General features: G+C 45.2%; 1 protein-coding gene across 1 annotated transcript in view; it reads right to left on the bottom strand.

Moving 5' to 3' along the window:
• The window catches only part of tmem178bb (transmembrane protein 178Bb), a 275,699-nt gene that overhangs the window by 203,934 nt on the left and 48,496 nt on the right, over positions 1–23,269 (bottom strand). The window contains exon 2 of the mRNA XM_048607682.1: positions 19,321–19,434. Coding sequence (XP_048463639.1) covers positions 19,321–19,434 — 114 coding nt within the window. The remainder of the gene's footprint in view (positions 1–19,320; positions 19,435–23,269) is intronic.

Here is a 23,269-nt window from a genome sequence, read left to right as displayed (position 1 = left end):
CAAGTTTTTTATGGTGTCATAGAGTAATAGAGATGTACAGTATGGAAATAGAACGTTCCATCCAACTCATCTATGCCAACCAGATATCCTAAATTTATCTAGTCCTGTTTGCCATCATTTGGCCCATATCCTGCTAAACCCTTCCTATTCATGTACCCACTCAGATGCCTTTTTAATGTTGTAATTATACCAGCCACCACCAATTCCTCTGGCAGCTCATTCCATATACATACCTCCATTTGCATGAAAAAGTTACCCTTTAGGTCACTTTTATATCTTTCCTCTCTTACTTTAAACCTATGCCCTCTAGGTTTGGACTCCCCTACCCTGGGAAAAAGACCTTAGCTATTCACCCTATCCATGCCCTTCATGATTTTATAAACCTCTATAAGGTCTCCCCTCAGTCTCTGACGCTCCAGAGAAAATAGCCCCATCCTATTCAGCCTCTCCCTATAGCTCAAACCCTCCAACCCGGGAACATTTTTGTAAATCTTTTCTGAACCCTTTAAAGTTCCACAACATCTTTCCTACAGCAGGGAGACCAGAATTGAACAGTGTTCCAAAAGTGACCTCACCAACGTCCTGTACAGCTGCAGCTGTAGGAGTCTGGAATGTGCTGCTAGGGGTTGGTCGTGGAGGTAGATGTGTTGGGGGCGTTTAAGGGGCTTTTAGATAAACACACAAATATGCAAGGAATGGAGGGATATGGACCAGGCAGAAGGGATCAGTTTAATTTGGCATCATGATCAGCACAACACTGTGGGCCAAAGGGCCCGTTCCTGTGCTGGACTGTTCTATGTTCTAACCAAGAGAAGCAGTAGCCCATAGAGGTAGAATGCAGCGTAAAGTAGGAGGCTGAGGAAGGGAGGTATCTGGTCACTGAGTTTCACCTGGAGACCGACATGGGAAAGCTTTGTGTGTTGGCGCTGACACTGACTGAGTGTGAGGCCACCTCTTGTAGGGGGGGGTTGGACGGGGAGAGCTAGGCACAGAGGGACTGGGCTTCGTATCAACTGGCCCAAAACCAGGGAGTTTTTATTAAAAATATCTCAACTGATTGTTATAATTTCAATGCCAGCAAAGATACGGGCATTCATTTCTTTACCAATGTAAAATACGTGTCCACCAGTCACCAGATCCATGCCAGAGTGACAGGCAGACAGACACACAGGCCAGCTGTTTGACTGCAGGATGTCCCGGAGAACATCACAATGAAGTCAATTTGGAGCTCAGTCACCGCTGGACTGTATCAAACTCTGCTGGTTTACGGGAATCAGGAGAGAACATAAGGAAGTAATCTCAGGGAGTACAAAATACTGGGAGAAACAGATAACACCAAATACAGATGGCTAAGCTAATAGATGGAGTCAGATTAAGGGGGGAAAGTAATGAAGTCTATATCAGGGTTACACTGCCTGTATGTGAATACATGGAGGATGGTTACTAAGAGTGAGGAGTTACAGACACAGTATGTCTTGTGGGACTGTAAAGTGGTGGTGATAATGGAGACCTGGGTCAAGGAAGGGCAGGTCCGGATGTTAATTATTCCTGCTGACAAGGTGTTCATAAAAGATCAGAAGATCTGAAAGGAAAATAAGGAGGAGGGGTGGTGCTATTGGTTAAGGAGCACACTGTAGTATTGGAGGAAAAGGATGTCTCAGAGGGTTTTCAAGGTAAGGAACAGGTAGGGTGAAATGACATTGCTTGGTGTAATCTATAGATGACCAATAGCAGGAAGGATATCGGGAAACAAATGTGAAGGAAATTACAGAGGGCTGTAATCACTAGTTATAATGGGAACCTTCATTAAATGTATATTGATTGGGACGGTGCTAGTATAAGGGACAGTGATAGTGTAAGGGGCAGTGATAACGTAAGGGGTAGCAAGGGATCAGACATTCCTAGATTGTGCTCAGGAGAATTCCCTACAGCAGTGCGGGTCTAGTCCAATAAGAACAAGACCTAGTACATGGGAATGGGGTGGGATCAAGTAGATCAAGTGACAGTGAGGGAACATTTAGGGAACAGCGATCATTGTATCATTAGGTTTAGGATGATGATGGAAAATGACAGCGGGCCATCCAGAGTAAGAATAATCAACTGTCAGAGGGTGGACTTCAATGGGGCAGGAACAGAGCTGGGCCAAATAGACTGGAACCAAAATTTAGTGGAAAAATCAGAAAATGGGCTGAGTTGAAAGAGGAGATGGTTTGAGTTCAGTCAAAGTATATTCTCTCAAAGGGGAAAGATGGGGAAAACTAATCCCAAGCTCCCTAGATGACAAAGGAGATACAAATTATGTTAAAGGAGAAAAACTGTATTTTTAACACGTGTCAGGTAGTAAATACAGTTGAGATAAAGCTGATTATGGAAGATTCAAAAGGCAGATGATAAAGTAAATATGAGGAAACAAAGAAGGATTATGGGAAAAGGCTGGCAGCTAACATGAACAAAAATCCAAAGTGTTTTGTAAACACCTCAACAGTAAAACAAGGTGGTAACTGGAGGATTAAGTAAAGGGGAGGACCGATTTCTAAAAAATGAGATTTACACAAAGAGGCAAGAGGCAGGGCTAGGGGACTAAACACATACTTTACATCTGTCCTCACCCCTGAGGCAGATACAGCACATGCCATGGTAACAGAGGAGGGAACTTAGTCATTGGAAGGGTTTAAAATTGATAACGAGGGAGTGTTGGATAAACTGTTAGTACTTAATGTAGATAAGGCACTAGGAATGGATGAGATGTATCCAAGGACAGTGAGGTAAGTGCAAACTAGTATGTTACGGAATTTAAAGTGCTCGCCTAAATACTCCTTAAATGCAACGATGGTTCCCATCTCTATCACACTTTCAAGGCAGTGATTCCAGATTGCACCACCCTCACGGTGAAACATTTGTCTCTCAAATCCCCTCTAAGCCTCCTGCCCTTAAAGTTATAGTCCTAGTTATTGATGCCTGTACTAAGGACAAACATTTCTTTCTATCTACCCTGTCAATGGCTCTTCTCTTCTCTAAGGAAATCATCCCCAGTCTATCCCGCTTCTCTTCATAACTGAATCACTCCAGTCCGGTCAACGCGCTAATGAATTTTCTCTTAGTGCAAACATGTCCTTCCTATAGACCGGTGACCAGAACTGCACACAGCACTACAGTTGTGGCCTAACTAACACTCTTCACAACTCCATCGTAACCTTTCTGCACTTGTATTTAATGCCCTGACTAATAAAGGCAGGTATCCTATATGCCTTCTGAAACACCTTATGTACCTGTTCTGCTGCCTTAAAGGATCTATGGACCAAGGTCCCTCTGATCCTCTGTACTTCCCAGGGTCTTACCATTCATCGTGCATTGTCTTGTCTTGTTAATCCTCACAAAATGGCTCACCTCACTTTTTTCAGGATTACATTCCATTTGCTGTTCTGTCCATCTGACCACACCATCCTGTAGTCTTAGGCTTTCCTCCTCACTATTTATCACACCATCAATTTTCACATTATTTGTGAACTTATTGACTATACCTCCTATGCTCATGCCTTGATCTTTAACGTACACAACAAAAGCCAAAGGACCCAGCAGTGAACCTTGTGTAATATCACTGGACACAGGCTTCCAGTCACAAAAGATAACTTTTGAACATCACCCTCTGCCTCCTGTAATGAAGCCAATTTTATATCCAATTTGACAAATTGCTCAGGATCACGCGGGGTCTTACCTTCACGATCAGTCTCACACGTGATGCCTTGTCAAAAGCCTTACTGAAGTCCATCTCGGCTACATTAACTGTGCTACCCTCATCTACACAACTAGTCTCCTCCTAGAAATACTCAATCAAACCCTTCAGTCATGATTCCCCCTGACAATGCCATGTTCGTTATCCTTGATTTATTCCTTGCCTCTCCAGCATCTTGCAATGTTACACTCACTGGTCTATAGTCCCCTGGTTTATCCACACCAACCTTCTTGAATCATGGTACCACATTAGATGTTTGCCAGTCTTTTGGCACTGCTCCTGCATCCAAAAAGGGTTGGAAAATGCATGTCAGGGAACGTGAAATCTCCCTTGTTTCCCAAAACTCTCTAGTTGGCAGCTCCCCTAACCCTCAGGGTCCTTGATTCTGAAGGTTGGTATGTCCCATGATGCTCTGGGCCTTCCTCAGCAGACGGACTATCTGGAGCTCTCCAGGTGCTGACAAGCGACTTCCATCCTCAATTCCATATTTCCCAGTCCCCTGCCATATTACAACCTTTTCCCTTTTGTTCTTTTCCTCTTCCAATTTCTGACTCTGACATCGTCCAGCTCTGCACTGACCTGAAACACTGACTTTGTTTCTCCCTGCATGGATGATTCCTGACCTACCCAGTATTTCCAGTATCTTCTGTTTCTCCCCTTCATATTTTCAGCATTTTTTTAAGGTGCAGTTAAGAGTCAACCACATCACTGAGGATCTGGAGTCACATGTAGGCCAAACCAGGTAAGGATGGCAGTTTCCTTCCCTAAAGGACATTAGTGAACCAAATGGGTTTTTCCTGATCAATCGGCAACAGGTTCATGGTCATCATTAGACTCTTAATTCCAGATATTTTATTGAATTCAATTTCCACCATCTGCTGTGGCAGGATTCGAATCCAGGTCCCAGAGTTTAATCTGGATTAACAATCCAGTGATAACACCACTAGGCCATCACCTCCCCACTGCATTTGCAGTGTTCGGTTGTTGCTCTGTAGCCTAGCCTGGCCTGCTTTGCAAGGACACAGAGATCAAGCTTCTCTTGACCTATTACTGATATCGGCAATGTGCAGGTAGGAGACAGCGAAGCAAACTCTCCTGGGTTTGGTGAGTCTTTCAAGTATTAAGGGCACCGATCAGATATCGAGGTATGGCCTGAGAAACCAGAGCAACTGAACCTGCAAGTAATTGTTTGCAAAGACGAACCATTCTGTTGAAAGGAACAAAGAGAGCTTCAAACGCTCACTTGGTAAAGCATACCTTGAACATTGCCACAATGTCACCAAAGCTTTTCAGACTCTGTTCACCACAACAGACACTAGAATGTCAAATTTCAAACAATGACAACAATTGGTAGTACAGGAGAGATTGGCTGAGGGAGAAATAGGAAATAGGGAAAGCTCTAATGGAGACCATAAGTAGTCAATCCATTTTCAATTACTTATGGTCTCCTATAGCAACCGTACTTTCATCCTGGCTTACCATTATCTACCTCTTTGTCTGATTAACCATCCCTCTGTCTCCTTCTGTTTCCCTGTCGCCTGCTCCTTTAACCACATCCTCAGCCCAAATCCCTGTCTTCAGCACATACACCATCTTTTCCTGGCTGCTATTGGTTCTGAGGAAGAGTCACTGGACTTAAAATGTTACCTCCATTTTTCTCTCCACCGATGTTGCCAGACCTGCTGAGTTTCTCCAGCTATTTCAGTTTCCGTTTCAGATTTCCAGCAACCGCTATTTTATTTTAACCCACTGATTTTGGATGGCTCGATTAAAAATTGTCCTAACGTTTCCAAGGGTCTCATCACCTTCAATGACTTAAGTACCTATAAAACCAGGTCTCTGCTCCTGCAATCCATAGAGTTGTATGCTTTATTTTATGTCGTCTGTCTATGCATTTGTTTTGAGAACTAATCACCTCATAGTTCTCTGTTTTGAACTTCATTGTCTGCCTATTCCTCCAACATATCCATGTTCTTTTGAAGTTCTGTACTATCCACCAGAGTTCGCAATGCTTCCAATTTTCATACCATCCCACTAAGTTTTAAACTGTGCCCTGAGCACCAAAGTCCAAGTTAATAACGTATATCTGGAAAAACCAAGGTGCTGACACTGATTCAGTTTGATTTGATTTGATTTATTGTAGTCACATGTTCCTAAGTACAGTGAAAAGCTTTGTTTTGTGAGTAGTGTAGGGGGATCATAACAAACAAGGACATACAGATCATATGGTGTTTAGACTGAGTGAGACATACAAGGTTACAGCTGCACAGGAGGTGCTTAAGCAAGATCAACATTTGAGTGAAATTAGAGTGGTTCATTCAGCAGTTTAATAACAGCAGGCAAGAAGCTGTTTCTTAATCCTGCTGGTTCGTGAGTTTAAGTTCCTGTATCTTCTGTCTGATGGAAGAGGTTGGAAGAAAGTATTACCAGGATGGGATGGGGCTTTGATGATGTTGGCAGCCTTTCCATGGCAACGAGAAGTGTAGATAGAGTCCATGGATGGGAGGTTGGCTTGCATGATGTTCTGGGCTGTGCACACCACCTTCTGTAGTTTCTTACGGTCCAGGCAGAGCAGTTGCTGTACCAGGCTCTTATGTACCCAGATAAAATGCTTCCTATGGTGCATCTGTAAAAGTTGGTGGGAGTCCTTTTGGATATACCAACTTTCCTGTGCTGCCTGAGGAACGGGAGGTGTTGCTGTACCTTCTTGACTGTCACATCTACGTGGGAGGACCAGGAGAGGTTGTCAGTTATTGTCACTCATACGATCTTGACCCTCTCCACCTCAGCTCTATTGGTGTAGATAGGGGCATGTTCTCCTCCTCCTCTCTTCCTGACGTCAATGGTTCCTGGGGAACTCCGCTCCAAGCCTTCAAAAACGTTTTCATTAACCATTCCCTTGGTTTCCTGTTCCTCAGCCAGTTCAATATCCATTGTGTTTCTGTTCCTTTTATTCCATGAGTTATGGCATTTCCCACATGTCGGTTTATGTAGCGCTGTGCCAAATGCCTCTTGCACGTCCATGTACACCACATCAACTGCACGCCCCTTATCAACCTTCCATTACTGCCTCAAAAACTCCAGGTAAACATGATCTTCCCTTAACCAAAAAAAAAGCAACTTACACTTATTTAGTGTGTTTAGCATAATGGAGCATCCCAAGGCACTTCAAAGCACATTATTAAGCAAATCACAAAATAAGCTAACAATTTACCTGCGATACATTATTTCCTTCTCCAGAACACATTCCTTTGTGCAGTGAGGAAGGAAGCATTATGATGTTACAGATGTACAGCTTTCTATATTTATATAAAGAGAAATATGTGGCTTTCTCCTGAGGCCTTGCAACATGGAAGACTGTCATAGACGTCTGTCTCTTTCTAAGACTTGAACATCAAGCTTGTGTTCAATGAATGAACCAGCCAATACAGAGAGCCAGGTGGGGACTGATATAAGGAGGCTGGGAAAACAGCTATTAGATAGATCCAGATCTGACTGAATTCACAAACAGGAAAGGGGAAAATTATCATAATTCAAGGAGTTATGTGGCATTAAATCTATAGATTAACATTTAATTTAATCAACACGTACATTAAATAACTCCACAAAGGCTGGTATCCATCATCAGGACATCCTTTAATTTGATTTGATTTGATTTATTTATTATCACGTGTATGTTGCTACAAAATACAGTGAAAAGTGTTGTATAGAGTCACCACTCTCCGGCGCCATCTTAAAACACAGAAAAATAAACCAAAACATAGAAATATAAAGGCAGTAAAATAAAGAAAGAAACTTCAACTTTACAGTCCTTGTCGTTAAAGTGCTCTGCCATTGGCCTGGCGTGGCTAGCCAGTAAAGAGGAGGAAAAACAAATGAGAAAAGGGGGAAAAAAAAGAAAAGTCAAAGAGATAGAAGATACATAAACTGTCCTTGAATTTAGTGCTGCTTCATTCAAAATCATGTACCAGACAATCAATATCTCTGACACTCCCCTTTATATCTGTCAGCCAGGGCTCCCTGATTGGACCAAGTTAACAGCCCCAATCAGGGAACTCATATTCTATGACGTCCATCTGGCTGACCTTGTTACAATGACTATAATACATTACACTAGATCAAGTATAAAGATTAACTGTACCTGTAAACCACATTGATAAAATATTTTAAAAACTCTGACGTTCTGAATGTTGTCTATTGGGGAAAAAAAACCTTAGAATTAAGATTGGCAGGGAAGCAATGATGTAGTGGTATAAATAATCCAGAACCATGGATTGATGTGGTGGAGACACAGGTTCGAATCCTACCACGGTGGGTTATGCAATTGGATTTCAATAAAAATCTGGAATTTAAAACAAGTCTAAAGGCAACCTTTAATCATCTAAATGTTGATTGTTGGAACCCCCCCCCACCCCCCGATCTGGTTCACTCTTGTCCTTCAGTAAGGAAATCTGTCCTCCTTACCCTGTCTGGCCTAGACCCACAACAATGTGGCAATGAATGTTGGTCTAGCCAATGATGACCAGATCCCATGAATGAAGGAAGCCACAGCTAAATGCATTAACCAGGTCTACAGGAATAATGTTCAAGTTAAATAAAGAGGGCCAGCAATGTTCAAGAAGTCCTGCAATTTTCAGCCGACTAAAATCTGAACTATATCAATACTATGTGGAGCAAAATATTTCCATTCACTGCCTTGTTTATTAGAGTTAACACTTTAGGCCTTCAATTCTGTCTCTGTCCCTGTCTCTCTCTCCCTGTGGGACTTGCCAAATCTATGGAGTATTTTGGGCATATTCTGATTTTATTTCAGGTTTCCAGCATCCATTGTATTTTTGATTTGGTTTGGCTCAAATTGAGTATTCAGTCTAATGCTGGGTCCTACATTTTAGGAAGGCTTTTGAATGGATATGGAAAACATTATCAGCAATGGTTCTGTGGACAAAGGCCTTTTTTACGAGGCTGCTGAGACGGGGAGGGGAACAAGCTGAGAGACAATGGGTGAGTGGCTTCTTGCTGAGCAGTCAACATGATTCCAGCCACTCCTGGCTTGTTTCTGTATCTTTTCCACCTGAGGAACAGGGGACAGGGAATGGGAATAGTCAAATCCTGGAGTGGTATCAGATGAACATGACATGATTCACCAGCGATAGTAAAGTTCAGCAATGAATGGCTGGCAATTGTACAGGCAGTAATTAAATGCAGCAACTGCAGTTACTCATACTCGTAGTGAGTTACTCATAAGAGTGAGGTTTGATGCTGTGCTGCAGGAATGGGTTTCCTGCTGTCTGTCTTGAAATGGTGAGGGAAAGCTGGTGGACGGTTCTGAATTGCTGATAGCTTTCACCGTCAACGTGACTGCGTCGGCCTCCTTGATAGCTTAAAGGAATAAAAATCTTGCATTTCGAAGTCCCAGCCAATACTGTACATTCACCTTTGGTATGCGGGGCACACAATTTGCAAGCAACTCGATCCCATGAGCAGTGTCGACATCACAGCCGGTTTTGGTGATGTTGGGTAAATGTTGGTCAGGACACTATGCAGAAACCAGCCCCCCTTCTTCCAGGCAGTCTGCTCTCTCCTCAGCCTGATTTAACATCCCACCTGAAAGTCAAGGCCTGGAATTGTCCAGCATTCCCTCCATCCTACGCTTTGTGCTTTGAAGGTTCTGAGAACGTCCTTGGACCCACATTGTTTTGACTTAGAGGCTAGCATGCTAGCCATGGCACATGACAGCTACTTAAGGGCAACTTTGTGCAGTGCACCGTTCCAGGAAACATCATAAGATTGAGGAGCAGATGTAGGCCACTCAGCCCCTTAGCCTGCTCCTCCATTTGATATGATCATGGCTGATCTCACCTTAGCCTCAACTCTACTTTCCTGCCCGCTACCCATAACCCCTTAACCCATTACTAATTAAAATCGATCTTCTCCTTAAATTTACTCAATGTTACGCCATCCACTGTACTCCTGGGAGAGTGAGTTCCACAGATTCACAACTCTCTGAGTGAAGTGATTTCTCCCCACCGCTGCTTTAAATTGGCTTAAACTTAAAACTGTGACTGTGCCCCACATAAGGAAAAGGCGTCTCTGCCTCTACTTTGTCAATCCTTTTCAGCATCTTATCCACCTCAATGCGAACACCTCTCATTCTTCTAAACTCTAGCGAATATGGGCCTGAATCTCTCCTCACAAGACAAGCCTTTCATCTCTGGAATTAATCCAGAGAACTGTGTCCGGATTGCCTTCACTGAAGGTGACTGATGTGTGTGGATTTATGCACGAAGGCTGGCAAGGCCTAATAGATATGACAGGATCTGCCTCTTGTTGTTGGACGGGTTCCTGCGGTCTAAGGTTGCCTGTCATAGGGATATCACAAACTCTGAACAAGACTTCCGAGGACAATTGAGGGCTGGGATGAGCCAGGATCCGATACGCGTGAGATATCACATCGAAGATCAGCAAACGGCAGCAGAAGGCCTGGGCAGATGTGGTGGCAGCTGGTTGATGTTGGCATCAGCGAACCAGTCAGCACACAGCTACCAACATGCTGCACTGCATTCAATTTCACGCTGTGACCGTGACCTGGCCAATCATTCTCCATCCGACAACTAAACGCGACACATTTAACACTGGCTGTTTGGTCTGAACTAATCTCGTTCTCGCCGAGAGATCAGGGTAGGCTGGACACTGGGCAATATGACCCTGTTGCACAAGTAGAAAGGCCTAACTTTTGATCGCTCATACTCCATTAACCTCACTGATCCCCAGTCAGTGCAGGGGGAACAACAACAACAACAACATGCATTTAGACGGCAACTTTATTGTCGTCAAAAGTCTCCGGGGCTTTCACGGGGACAACTGGAGGGGTGCTCTCGGAGGGCAGGTGGAGATTACAGAGGTAGGGAGGGGGAAAGAGGCTGTGGAGGGAGTGAGCAGAGAGGTTTTAAAATCCAGGTAATCCTGGAACTGCACTGTTCCCTGCAACATGCTTCCACCTGAGGTCTTTCTGCCAAAATACAATGGGGGACCGTTCAGTTATCAGTACTCCTCTCGGTGCCTCAGATACACGTAAACAGTATCTTGCATAAGTAAGAAACGCCTTTAGGTTTGTTGCAATTGCACAGCAAGTCAAACCCCAACGTTTGTTTGTGCTCCAAGTGCATATATGGTACAGAACAAACGGCTTTGATACCTGCGTATGTGCATGAAGACGTTTTTTATGAATAATGTATATTTTTGCAACTAAAAATAAACATGCTTCTTAATCATAGAATCCCTACAATGATGAAACAGGCCACCCGGCCCATTGAGTCTACCCCAATCCTCTGAAGAGAATCCCAGCCAGACCCATCCCCCCCGTTACCCTTTCCCTGTAACCCTGCGTTTCCCATGGCTAATCCACCTAACCTACCCATCCTTGAACACTATGGGCAATGTTGCATGGCCAATCCACCGAACCTGCACATCTTTGGTAGGATAATAGGTCGGCACAACCGTGGGCCGAAGGGCCTGTACTGTGCTGTACTGTTCTATGGTCTTTGGGCTGTGGGAGGAAATCGGAGCACCCAGAGGAAACCCCACGCAGAGACAGGGAGAATGTGCAAAACTGCACACACAGAGTCGCCCGAGGATGGGATCGAACCTGGGTCCCTGGCGCTGTGAGGCAGCAGTGCTAACCACTGAGTCACCGCAACGCCCCTTAATGTCTTTTAATGCAGAAGGTGAGAAAGGGGCAATTATGCTGCACATGCTGCAGAAAAGACCAAGCAACCAGCAATCAGTAAGACCCCTCTCTCCCACCAAAAGCTGGGGTCAGTGCGGGCCATTAGACTGAGTGCTCAGTGCAGTCCTAACCTGCCAGCCCCCTACTAGTGAAGCACTGACAGATATGGTAACATCATGATGACAAAGGATCAAGAATCCACTCTCTCAGATGGAAGGGAGCTGTTCAGGTGGATGCCATCTTGTGTCCCTGAGAGAGTGGCAAAGCGAGGGAGAGAGAGAGAGAGCAAGGCAGAGAGAGGGCCCACAGTGCCGGAGGAAACAAGGTAATCCTGGACGAGATACACTCTCAAATGAACAAATTCACTCTGCAATTAAATTCAATCGCGCCTTCAGGCTGTGAGAGTCCACTCAATATTTAATGACAGCACGGTTTCTGGTGAAAGGGAAAGGTCACGCAGTTTAAAATGACGCTGCTTGATATCAAAGTCTCCTACTGGGTTTATGATGAGACAAGTATAACCAACGTTAAAACGTTTCTGCATCCCCCAGCCCTATAAATACTCAGACTTACATACTCACAATCAGAAAAACACACACACACGCGCACACACACGCACGCACACACACATACACATGCACGCGCGTGCACACACACACAAGCACACACACGCACGCACACATGCACACACACACATACACACGCGCACGCACATACACGCACACACAAACACACGCACGCACACATGCACAAACAAATACACATACACACACAAGCACACACACGCACACACACACACACATGCAAGCATGCACACACACACACACATACGCACATGCACACACACACAAACGTACACACATGCATGCACACACACACACATGCACGCGCACACTCACACACATACAGCCACACACAAATGCGCGCACACACACGTACGCATGCACACATGCACGCATACCCACGCACGCATGCACGCACACACACACAAACACACACACACACACACGCACGCCAACACACACACACACACACACGCACGCACACACATGAATACACACACCCGTACACACACACATGCACACACACATGCACATACACACGCGCGCGCACACACACATTGCACACACACGCGCGCGCGCGTATACACACACACACACACACACACATGCACGCACATGTGCACTCACACCATCAGGAATAAAACAAGAGGATGCTGGAAAAGCTCAGCAAGTCTGGCAGCATCTGGGAAGAAAAATCAAAGTTAACTTTTCCGGTCCGGTGACCACTAGTGGACTGGGTCCAGTTCTAAGGAAAGATCACCAAAACTGAAACATTAACTCTGATTTTTCCTCACCTGTTGAGCTTTTCCAGCAACTTCTGTTCTTGTTCCTGATTGACAGCATCTGCGGTTCTCTCGGTTTTTATACAAACATATATATTCTGCCTTGCTAAAACACTTCAAACTGTGCAGCACAGGAGTGAAGAGGTTCTGACTGATTACAATGACATGAGTACTGTAGGCTCAACATGTCCCAAATCATTTTTCTTCACCCTTATTGCTCCATGTAAGATCTTACTGCTGTCGGCAAATAACACTCCTTGCTTCAGTCCTGTTCAGGAATCTAGTGTTTTGAAGAAATGAATGCAGAGAGCAGAAATGAAACCATATCTGATCATTCTGGGGCAGCTCTGCCCTCACTGAACAGCTGTGCAGTAAATTGAATGCTCTTCTCGGTTTTTTTTATATATCAAGAGGCCCTCAAATCTCGTCATACCTCAACAGGCGGTTTTTAATTCCTTCATCTGGATCACAAACTGAAAAGGAGTGTCTCAAAGCAGATCTGTGACCTGCCAGTGCTGCAGTGTTTACAGAGAGAATTAATTCCATCAACAATGTGATAACAACCTGATCAACCAATTTAGCAATGCCGGTGAAGAGACAAAGACTAATCGGGACACTTAGGGATCATTTCCTTCAAATAGCGGCCATGATCACTCGAGAGGGGCTTCGGTTTAATATCAGATCAGTAGACTGTGCTTCTAACCAGGTAGCACTCCCCTACTGCTACACTGGGATCATTCATAGAAGATCATAGAATCCCAGTGTGGAAACAGGCCCTTTGGCCCAACAAGTCCACGCCGACCTTCAGAACGTCCCACCCAGACCCATCCCCCTATAACCCACCTAATCTACACATCCCTAGACACTATGGGTAATTTAGCATGGCCAATTCACCTAGCCTGCACATCTTTGGACTGTGGGAGGAAACCGGAGCACCCAGAGGAAACCCACGCAGACACAGGGAGAATGTGCAAACTCCACACAGACAGTTGCCCGAGGGTGGAATCAAACCTGGGTTCCTGGCATTGTAAGGCTGGTCAGCATGGATTTTCCCCTCTGGCCTGCTACTCACAGTTAGACAACTGAGAGTGTCTATCTGACTGGTTAACCATCATCAACAGAAATTAGTTATTGTGGAAAGGTTGCAGAAAAGATTTACAAGGATGTTCCTGAGACTGGACAGTTTGAGTTATAAGGAGAGGCTGGGATCTTTTCCCCTGGAACGTCGGACTCTGAGGGATGACCCTATAGAAGTTTATAAAATCGTGAGAGGCATGGATAGGGTGAATAGCCAAGGTCTTTTCCCCCAAGGTACGGAAGTCCCAAACCAGAGGGCATAGGCTTAAGTTGAGAGGGGAAAGATTTGGAAGGGACCTAAGAGGCAACTTTTTCACACAGAGGGTGGTGGGTTTGTGGAATGAGCTGCCAGAAGAACTGATAGATGTGGGTACAGTTACAACATTTGAAAGACGTGGCTAGGAAAGGTTTAGAGGGATATGGGCCAACGCAGGCAAATGGGCCAAGCTTAGTTTAGGATACCTGGTCGGCATGGATGAGTTGGGCTGAAGGGTCTGTTTCTGTGTTGTTTGACTCTTTCACTTCATGATTCTATCAGCTAAACCCAGGCCAAAGCTTGGTCCTTACTGTTTGCCTCAGCATTTCACTCACAATCCTGTTAATTCTGAGACTCCTGCTAGTTCAGTTTGTTTGGGATTACACTGTCCTTGGCTGGTGTCAGCAAGCACAGGTCACTCGTTCATTTTTCTTCTTAAAAACTTCAATCAAAAAAAAAATCAATGAACTGCAGAGAACCAATAAAGTAAGTAAATGAAAAGTGGCCTGTCTGGAGAGATAGTGAGTGTGTGTTTGGTGTTAACAGAGTCATCAGTGCTGTGCACCTTTCACTGAACTCATCGGAATAATTGCTTCGAGCTCACAATAGCTTTGAAAACAGCAGCGGGAAGGGCACAGTGCCCTGGGTTAGAAACTGAAGCATTAAGACCTGAAATCAGATTGAAAGCAAGAAAGCTTTTTCAGTCATCCTTCTATCAGGTTTGACAACACACAGCCCCAGGAAGACTCTTATAAAATTCATTCAACGGATGAGGGTGTCACTTGCTAAGCCAACATTTATTGTCATCAGGCTAATCTCCCCGGAGAAGGTGGTGGCGAGCTGCCTTCTTGAACCGCTGCAGTCCATGTGCTGCAGGTAGACCCACAATGCCCTTAGGGAGGGAATTCCAGGATTTTGACCCAGCGACAATGAAGGAATGGTGATGTATTTCCGAGTCAGGGTGGTGAGTGGTTTGGTAGTAACTTGCAGGTGCCGATGTATCTGCTGCCCTTGTCCTTCTAGATGGAAGTGGTCATGGGTTTGGAAGCTGCTGTCTAGGGAGCCTTGGCAAGTCACTGCATCTTGTAGATGTTACACACTCCTGCTCCTGGGTGTTGGTGCTGGAATAAATGAATGTTGAAGCTTATGGATGCAATGCCAATCCAGTGGGCTGCTTTGTCCTGGATGGTGTCAAGCTTCTTGAGCGTTGTTGGGGCTGCACTCATCCTAGTAAGTGGGGAGTATTCCATCACACTCCTGGCTTGTGCCTTGTAGATTTTGGACAGGCTTTGGGGAGTCAGGAAGTGAGTTAGATTGAATGTAAGTATGTGAGCATAGGGCTTATGGGTGACCAGAAGAGATACTGTAATGATGCTGGAACAGCAATGAGGAGGCACAGAGTTAATGTCCTGGAAACACTGTTTCTAACCCTAACATCACTAATTGTAGAATTTAAATTCCATACATAAATCTGAAACGTAAAGCTACTCATAATGGTGACCATGTAACCAACATGGATTGTTGTGAGAACCCGTCTGGTTCACTAACATTCTTCAGGGGAGGAAATCTGCCACCCTTATCTAGTCTAGCCTACGTGTATCTCCAGACCCACTGCAATGTGGTTGACTCTTAACTACCCTCTGAAATGGTCTGGAAGCCATTGAACTCAATAAAAATCTGGGATGGGCCACAATATCTGACCCTACGAGTAATTCCCTGATCCCATTAAAATATCCATTTAAAACAAGATTTTATGCAAGATTGGAGACAGATTTTTAGAATTTATTGAGGGTGTGAGATGGGACAGCAGCCAGGAGGAACGCTGAAATTGATAGACTGTGCTGTTATCCAGAGGGACAATAAGATGGATGTGGGTTCCTCCTGTAGCTGGAGAGAGGGTAAGGCAGTGGTTGATGATCTTGGAGATGGAGATGATACAGAGTTGGATGCACAGCTTAGGTTCAAAGGAGACCAGGAGATCTGACGTCATATGACAGACCCAGGTGAACAGCTACGGTGCGGGTTTGGTGACTGGGCTACAGTAATGGTATCAGTCTCACATCAAACAGGAGCAAAATGTTCGGCGATTTTAACTTGCAGTCAAAATCCGTTTGGGGTTAAAATCAGGCCCGGGGCTGTTACACAGACAAATGTGAAAACGAGAAGATGGAAAAGAGTGTCGGCTGAGGGGGGAGTTGGGCGAGACGGAGCCGGACGCTCTCAGAATACATGGGAAAGCTGACGGGGTCTTTTTATCACCATTCCTGGCGATGGCCAAGGTAAAGGGTATGGGAGTGGGAAGTAAAGTCTTTGTTTTCACAGGAGATAGCTAGGCCCTTGTACCCACTACAGCCCCCTCACCACCGCAATCCCACACCCCAGTACACATGGGAAACCGTTTGGACAGGGTCTTATTCTGTCCCTGGTTCAGGAAAGCATGTGCCAGCCCCAGTTCAAACTACCATCGATGTTTCTATCCTCCCACCTGCTGCTCCGGTTGGGGGGATCTAATTCTGTTTTGATGATGCGAGATCTGTTTGAAGCATTTCCCACTGTTGCTGGCTTTGTATCTTAGAACTGAGACGGGAGCAGGTTCCTTAACTAATGACACTTCTCCACTATGCGTATTTTATCCAGGCTGGTGGAATGGCCAATTCCTAAGATCTCATACATTTTCAGGTCCAGTATTAAGAACAATCTGTTCCTTTCCTACCCTAAAGGGCAGTTGTGAACCAAATGTTTTGTTTTTAAAAAAACAATTTTTACAAACAACAACTGACCGGGTTTACATGGTCACTATTAAACTAGCTCTCTATTTCCGATTTTTATTGAATTCAAATTACATTACCTGCCAAGGTGGAATTCAAACCCATGTCTCCAGGACATTTTACTTAGGATTGTGCCTTGCTGGTGCAGTGACATTAACATTATGCCATGTACAGACACCTTTAAAAATACCTAACACCCACACACATCTGCTCAAACATATGTGCACATGCACACATGCATGTTGATACACGCAGACACAAATGTGCACACACATACACATACACTCACACCAAGACATACACACACATACAAACTCAGACACACACTTAGAGGAACAGACACACACACACAGGCACACACACTCAGAGGCACACACACACACTCACTCAGAGAGAGAGACACACACACACACACACAATCACTCAGACTCAACAAGACACACACACATACTTACTCACAGGCACACACATACAGACACACACTCTCACGTACTTACACACACACAGACACACACTCACAGAGACACATGCACACACACACATGTGCACACACACAGACACACACTCATATACATACACACACTCAGACACACTGATACATTCACTCACAGAGACATACACAGACACACTTTCACAGAGACACACGCACACAGAGGTCTGAAGAGAAACAAAAGACTCTGCAGACTGTTAGCTTTAAAATGTACTAAGTATATTTCAGGTAGATTCTTGGTTGATGTTGCTGTTAAGGGTAATAGGGTACAGACAGGAATTTGCAGTTAAGGCCATAGTTAAACCAGCCATCATCTTATTGACCAGTGGAGCAGGCTTGAGGAGCTGCATGGTCAACTCCAGCTCAGATCTCTTATGTTCTGTAGTCACGTTGTAAAGATGAAAGTTTCTCAGAAGATATTGTGCACGTCTGTCTCTCTTTCGCTCTCTCAACAGGAAATTGGTGGCAGGGGGCTGTGTGAAGGACAAATGGAAGTTCCTCGCCAACCTAGACTTTTCACATTTCATTTATTTCGTATTCACTTCATTACATTTGTCAAATGGGCAAAATCACCTCATTAATAATCTGGCTGGCTCATGTGAGTTTCTTTGCCAGTAAGAGTCAAGCATCTGTGATGGGTCTTAACGCGGGGCTCACTGCTGTCATTGGGAAGTTCACAGAGAAAGGGCAAATTCAAAATATTAGAGACGGACAGTCTAGTAACCAGATGACTAACCAATCAGTTATTAGCAACTGAACTAAAACACTGACAAAAACTATCTGCTTCCTAGCTCCTACCACCTGGTAATGAAATGTCAGGATTCTGGGGGCTTTCTTCAGCAGATAAAAATGGGTTTTGCAGTACTGCTACATTTGGGCACCTCTCGTAGATTTAGGCTTTACTCTGCTGGATATTGATATGCAGAAGGAACACACACCGATTCCATTCAGAAACCAGACCGTTATCATGGTGGGTTATTTATTTACGATGGTCAGTTCAACTTAGCTAGGAACAGGCAGCCAGCAGTGTGCACGTTCAGTGATTTTGTTTCCAGTTGTCTTTCGCTGGCTCGGCCTTTTGTCTAAAACACCTCACCCCCGACCCCTCCCTCTCTGACCTACCCCTCCCCACGCTAGCTGTCCATCCGGCCCTGCCCCCTCATAGAGCTACACCCTCCGTCTTAAACCCCCACCAGCCTCAGGCCAGGAACTGGGAAGAAAGACACTGGCATCTTCTGAGAAAGAAGAACAGAAATTGATGGAAAAGCTCAGCAGGTCTGGCAGCATCTGTGGAGAGAAATCAGAGTTAACGTTTTGGGTCCAGTGACCTTACTTCAGAAGTTGTGAGGGTCACTGGAACCCGAAATGTTAACTCTGATTTCTCTCCACAGATGCTCTGATTTCTCTCCATTGATGCTACCAGACCTGCTGAGCTTTTCCAGAAATTTCTGTTTCCATTTCTGATTTACAGGCACCCGCAGTTCTTTCGGATTTTATTTAGCGTGTTCCTAGAGTTTGGCTGTCAGGAATGTGGAGTCATCATGTGCAATCCCACCAATTTGTAGCCATCCCCGTGTGTCTGTGGCATATAATTGAAGGGAAGCATCACCCATGGGCAGGGTACTGAGCACGATGGTGCTAGTTTCCAAACTATATGAGCGTCCCTAATTCTCAGCTCAGCAGGTCTCTGTGTCCACATATTCAACACCACCACAGCACAGTGTGATCAATCACACATTCACCCTCATTGTCCTTCCCTCCAACACAGCCTCTGGATGGTTAATGGTTAATGACCCAACAACACCCTACCAAGCCTCAGAGGCCATCAGTCATGCCACCATTAGATGGCACTGCCCAGCATGGCCATCTAATCATATGACCCTTTGAAGAGAAGGGTTAACAGACAAAGAGGGAGAGACACTTACGCAGGGAGTGCCACTCGTCTTGCCGGATGGTTTTCGTGATGTTGTATGAAAGATTTTTCGGAAGGATTGCTGAGGAGTAGTGATATTTGATTGGTGTACACCTGTTTATCACACCTGAGGGCAGAAAATATAAAAAGTGTTAGGTACATTTGACAAACACTTTGCACATCACATCTTCCCCCGCAGTCCACCCACTCCCTTACTGTGAAGCTGCTTTCTCTGCATCTCTCTTTGGCTCTCTCTCTCTCTTCATCATTCTCTTTTCCTCCCATTCTCTCACTGTCTCTCCATCTCTCACTCTCTTCCCCACTCTAAATGTTTCTCTTTGCAAAGTCTTCCTCTCAAACTCTGTCACCCAAACTCACCCTTTCCCTCACATCTCTCTCTCTGTCTGTCACTCATTCTCTCCCACATTGTCTCTGTCGGGTCCATCCTACCATTTTTGCTGGTGACATTTCTAATTTAAGGTGTTCCTGGATGTAAGGCAAACACTGTTATTGGACCAAAGCAGTGAGTGCAATGGATTCCTGGGATCCAGCAGCCAGACGCTGTCACTTCAGTGGGAACACCGCACACACACAAACAAAGTCTACATCCGACTTCCACCAAAGTTACCAGGATAAATAAATCATTCCCAATACAATTGTTTATGCTGCCAACTCTTGCCCTCCTGTGTTAAGGCCTAACTGGTGCAAAAAAGCAACTATTTTCCAGTGCCCACTTTGTGTGTGGTATCCTTGACACTGCCTACCATTGGGCTCCACTGTGGGAGGCCTTGCAGTCAGGCCAACCTTGCTTAATGTCTTTATGTACTATAAGGGACTAGATAACAACCAGGGGTCCGGGAGCGAAGGGGACTGGAGGGGGATGGGAACTGGGCAGTGGGTGGGTTTGGGGATGCATGGGGTACCCACGGAGAAGATTTCTCCAATGCAAAAGCACTGAAGGTACTTGCTGCTCCAACCAAAGCCAGTCAAGTCTGGAAGTGATACCGCAGTCCCTTGCTCACACGCATCGATGGCTAACAACGGGGAGTGCCCTTGAGTTGAATGGGCCCTAGAGACCTGAGGAGATCATTTTCCATATAGGACAAGGAGGGGAGGGTACGTCCACAGTAAGAGGAAGGGGAGAAAGGTCTATTTTGGGCAGTCTAAGTCACTTTCCTATTGTGAAATCCATTGGATTTCCACTGTATTTATCATTGGGGGTATGCAGGTCACAGAAACATTGAAAATAGTAGCAGGAGTAGGCCATTCTAGCCCAATGAACCCTTACTGCACCATTCAACCTGATTATGGCTGATCCTTTCTCTGCCATTCTCTGCCCACACCTCTTGACACCCTTAGCCTCCAGGAATCTATCCATTTCTTAAATCGATTCAGTGACTTGGAACACACAGCCTTCTGTGGTAGAGAATTCCACCACCCTCTGAGTAAAGAAATTTCTCAGTCTGAAATGACCTACCATGTATCCGGAGTCCATGACCCCCTTGTTCTAGATCTCCCCCCTAACTGAACAAGCGGGGGTGGGCTTATCCCTGCATCCACTATGTCCAGCCCTAACAGAATTATCTTCTCTTCGATTAGCTCCTCTCCCTCATTCTCCCAAATTCCAGTCAATACTGGCCTACTCATTGAGTCATAGAATCTCTACAGTGTGGAAGCAGGCTATTTGGCCCATCAAATCCACACTGACTCTCTGAAGACCATCCCAGCCAGACCTACACCCCCACCCTTTCCCTGTAACCCTGCATTTCCCACAGCTAACCCACCCAGCCTGCACATCCCTGGACATTATTGGCCTTATCTCTCCCACAGGAAACCTGCCATCCCAGGAATTAGTCTGGTGAACATTTGCTGCATTTATTCTCAGGCAAATAGATCCATTCTTAAGTAAGGATGCCAAAAGGGCACACTCTGTTCCAGAGAAGCCTATACAGCTGCAGATAGACATTCCTGCTCCTGTACTCAAATCCTCTTGCATTGAAAGTCAACATTCTTAATTACTTACTGCACATGTGCTTGCTTTCAGCGACTGGTGCATAAGGGCACTCAGGTCTCTTTGTACAACACCACTTCCCAATCTGTCACCATTTAAATGATACTTCGCTATTCTGTTTTTCCTTTCAAAGTGGATAATTTCTCACGTACCCACATTATACTGCATCTGCCATTCAACTGTTCACTCACTCAACTTGTCTCAATCATCTGAAGCCTCTTCACATCCTCCTCACCACTCTCACTCCCACTTCCATCCAGGTTTCCATTGTCAATAAACTTAGAAATACTACACTGAATTCCTTCATCCAAATCATTGATATGTATTGTGTATATCAGAGGGCCAAGCACTAACCACTGATCATCACCTTCCACTCTGAAAATGACCCATTTAAGTCTCCTCTCTGTGGTCTATCTGCTGCCCAGTTCTCTGTCCAGTGTATGCCAATCCCAAGTGCTTTCAATATTGTATACTGACCTCTTATGTGGGACTTTATCTAAGGTTTCTGAATCTCCAAATACATTACACCCACTGCTTCTCCCCCATTCATACTACAAGTTACGTCCTGGGAACAAAAAAACTCCAGTAAATTTGTCAAACATGATTTTTCTTCCACATTGACTCTGCATTGGTGTTCCAAAGTTTCATATGATCATGTCCTTTATAATGGACTCCCTATTTCTGTTGTTAAACTAAATGAGCTATAATTCCTGGTCGTTTTGAATCATTTGTCACTCCTCAATCTGCCAGGACTGCTCCAGATTCTACAAATTTCTAGAAGATGACAACCCAGGGAAATACCCGAAATGTTGACTGCTCCTTTCCTCCAGATGCTTCCTGGCTTGCTGGGTTCTTCCAGCCTCCTGTTTGTCTACCAGTAACTATTCCCATTGGGAATGCAGGTGATCAGGACCTGGGGATTTAGTAGCTTTCAGTCCCATTAATTCCTACAGCGCAATTCTTTTTTAACTAATACAAATCTCCTTCAGTTCTTATAATCCCAGGGAATGAGGAGTTGAAATCCCAGCTGTTGTGGTTTGAGAAGTTGAAGTTAGCTTTTTTAAAACATGGAAACAGGAATCTGGTCTCAGTAAACATGATATTGAGGTTGTCAGATTGCTGAAAGGATGCAACTGGTTTGTTTTTCTTTGTTCACCCATGGGATGTGGGCACCATTGGTTGCTCCTATATTTATTGCCGGTCCCCAGTTGTCCCTTGAGAAGGTGGTGGTGAGCTGCCTTCTTGAACTGCTGCAGTCCACCTGCTGTAGGTTGACCCACAATGCCCTGAGGGAGGGAATTCCAGGACTTTGACCCAGCGACAGTGAAGGAACGGCGATATATTTCCAAGTCAGGATGGTGAGTGGCTTGAAGGAGAACCTGCAAGATGGTGCTGTTCCCCTTAGCTGCTGCCCTTGTCCTTCTAAATGGGAGTGGTCATGAGTTTGGAAGGAGCTGTTTAAGGGTCTTCGGTGACTTTCTGCAGTGGACCCTTGGTGAATTTCTGCAGTGCATCTTGTAGATTGTACACACTGCTGCTACTAAGCGTCGGTGGTGGAGGGAGTGAACACTTGTGGATTTGGTGCCACTCAAGCGGGCTGCTTTGTCCTGGATGGTGTCGAGCTTCTTGAGTTTGTTGGGGCTGCACCCATCCAGGTAAGTGGGAAGTATTCCATCACACTCCTGACTTGTACCTTGTAGATGGCGGACAGGCTTTGGGGAGTCAGGATGTCAGTTACTCACTGCAGTATTCCTAGCCCCTGACTTGCTCCTGTAGCCACTGTGTTTATGTGGTGAGTCCTGCGCAGTTTCTGGTCAATGGTCAACCCAGGATATTAGGGAGAGGCAACTGGTAGTGGCTTAACCTGAGGGTCACCAGTCCTCAGGCGAGGGGAGAGGTTGAGGAAAGTCCTTCATGGTAACCTCAGCTGGTGCAGGGATTGAACCCACAC

Source organism: Rhincodon typus, chromosome 18, assembly GCF_021869965.1.
Source record: "Rhincodon typus isolate 14 chromosome 18, sRhiTyp1.1, whole genome shotgun sequence".
In the NCBI taxonomy this organism is placed as follows: domain Eukaryota; kingdom Metazoa; phylum Chordata; class Chondrichthyes; order Orectolobiformes; family Rhincodontidae; genus Rhincodon; species Rhincodon typus.
Note: the sequence above shows the minus strand (reverse complement) of the source record. Positions and strands in the feature narration are given on the sequence as shown.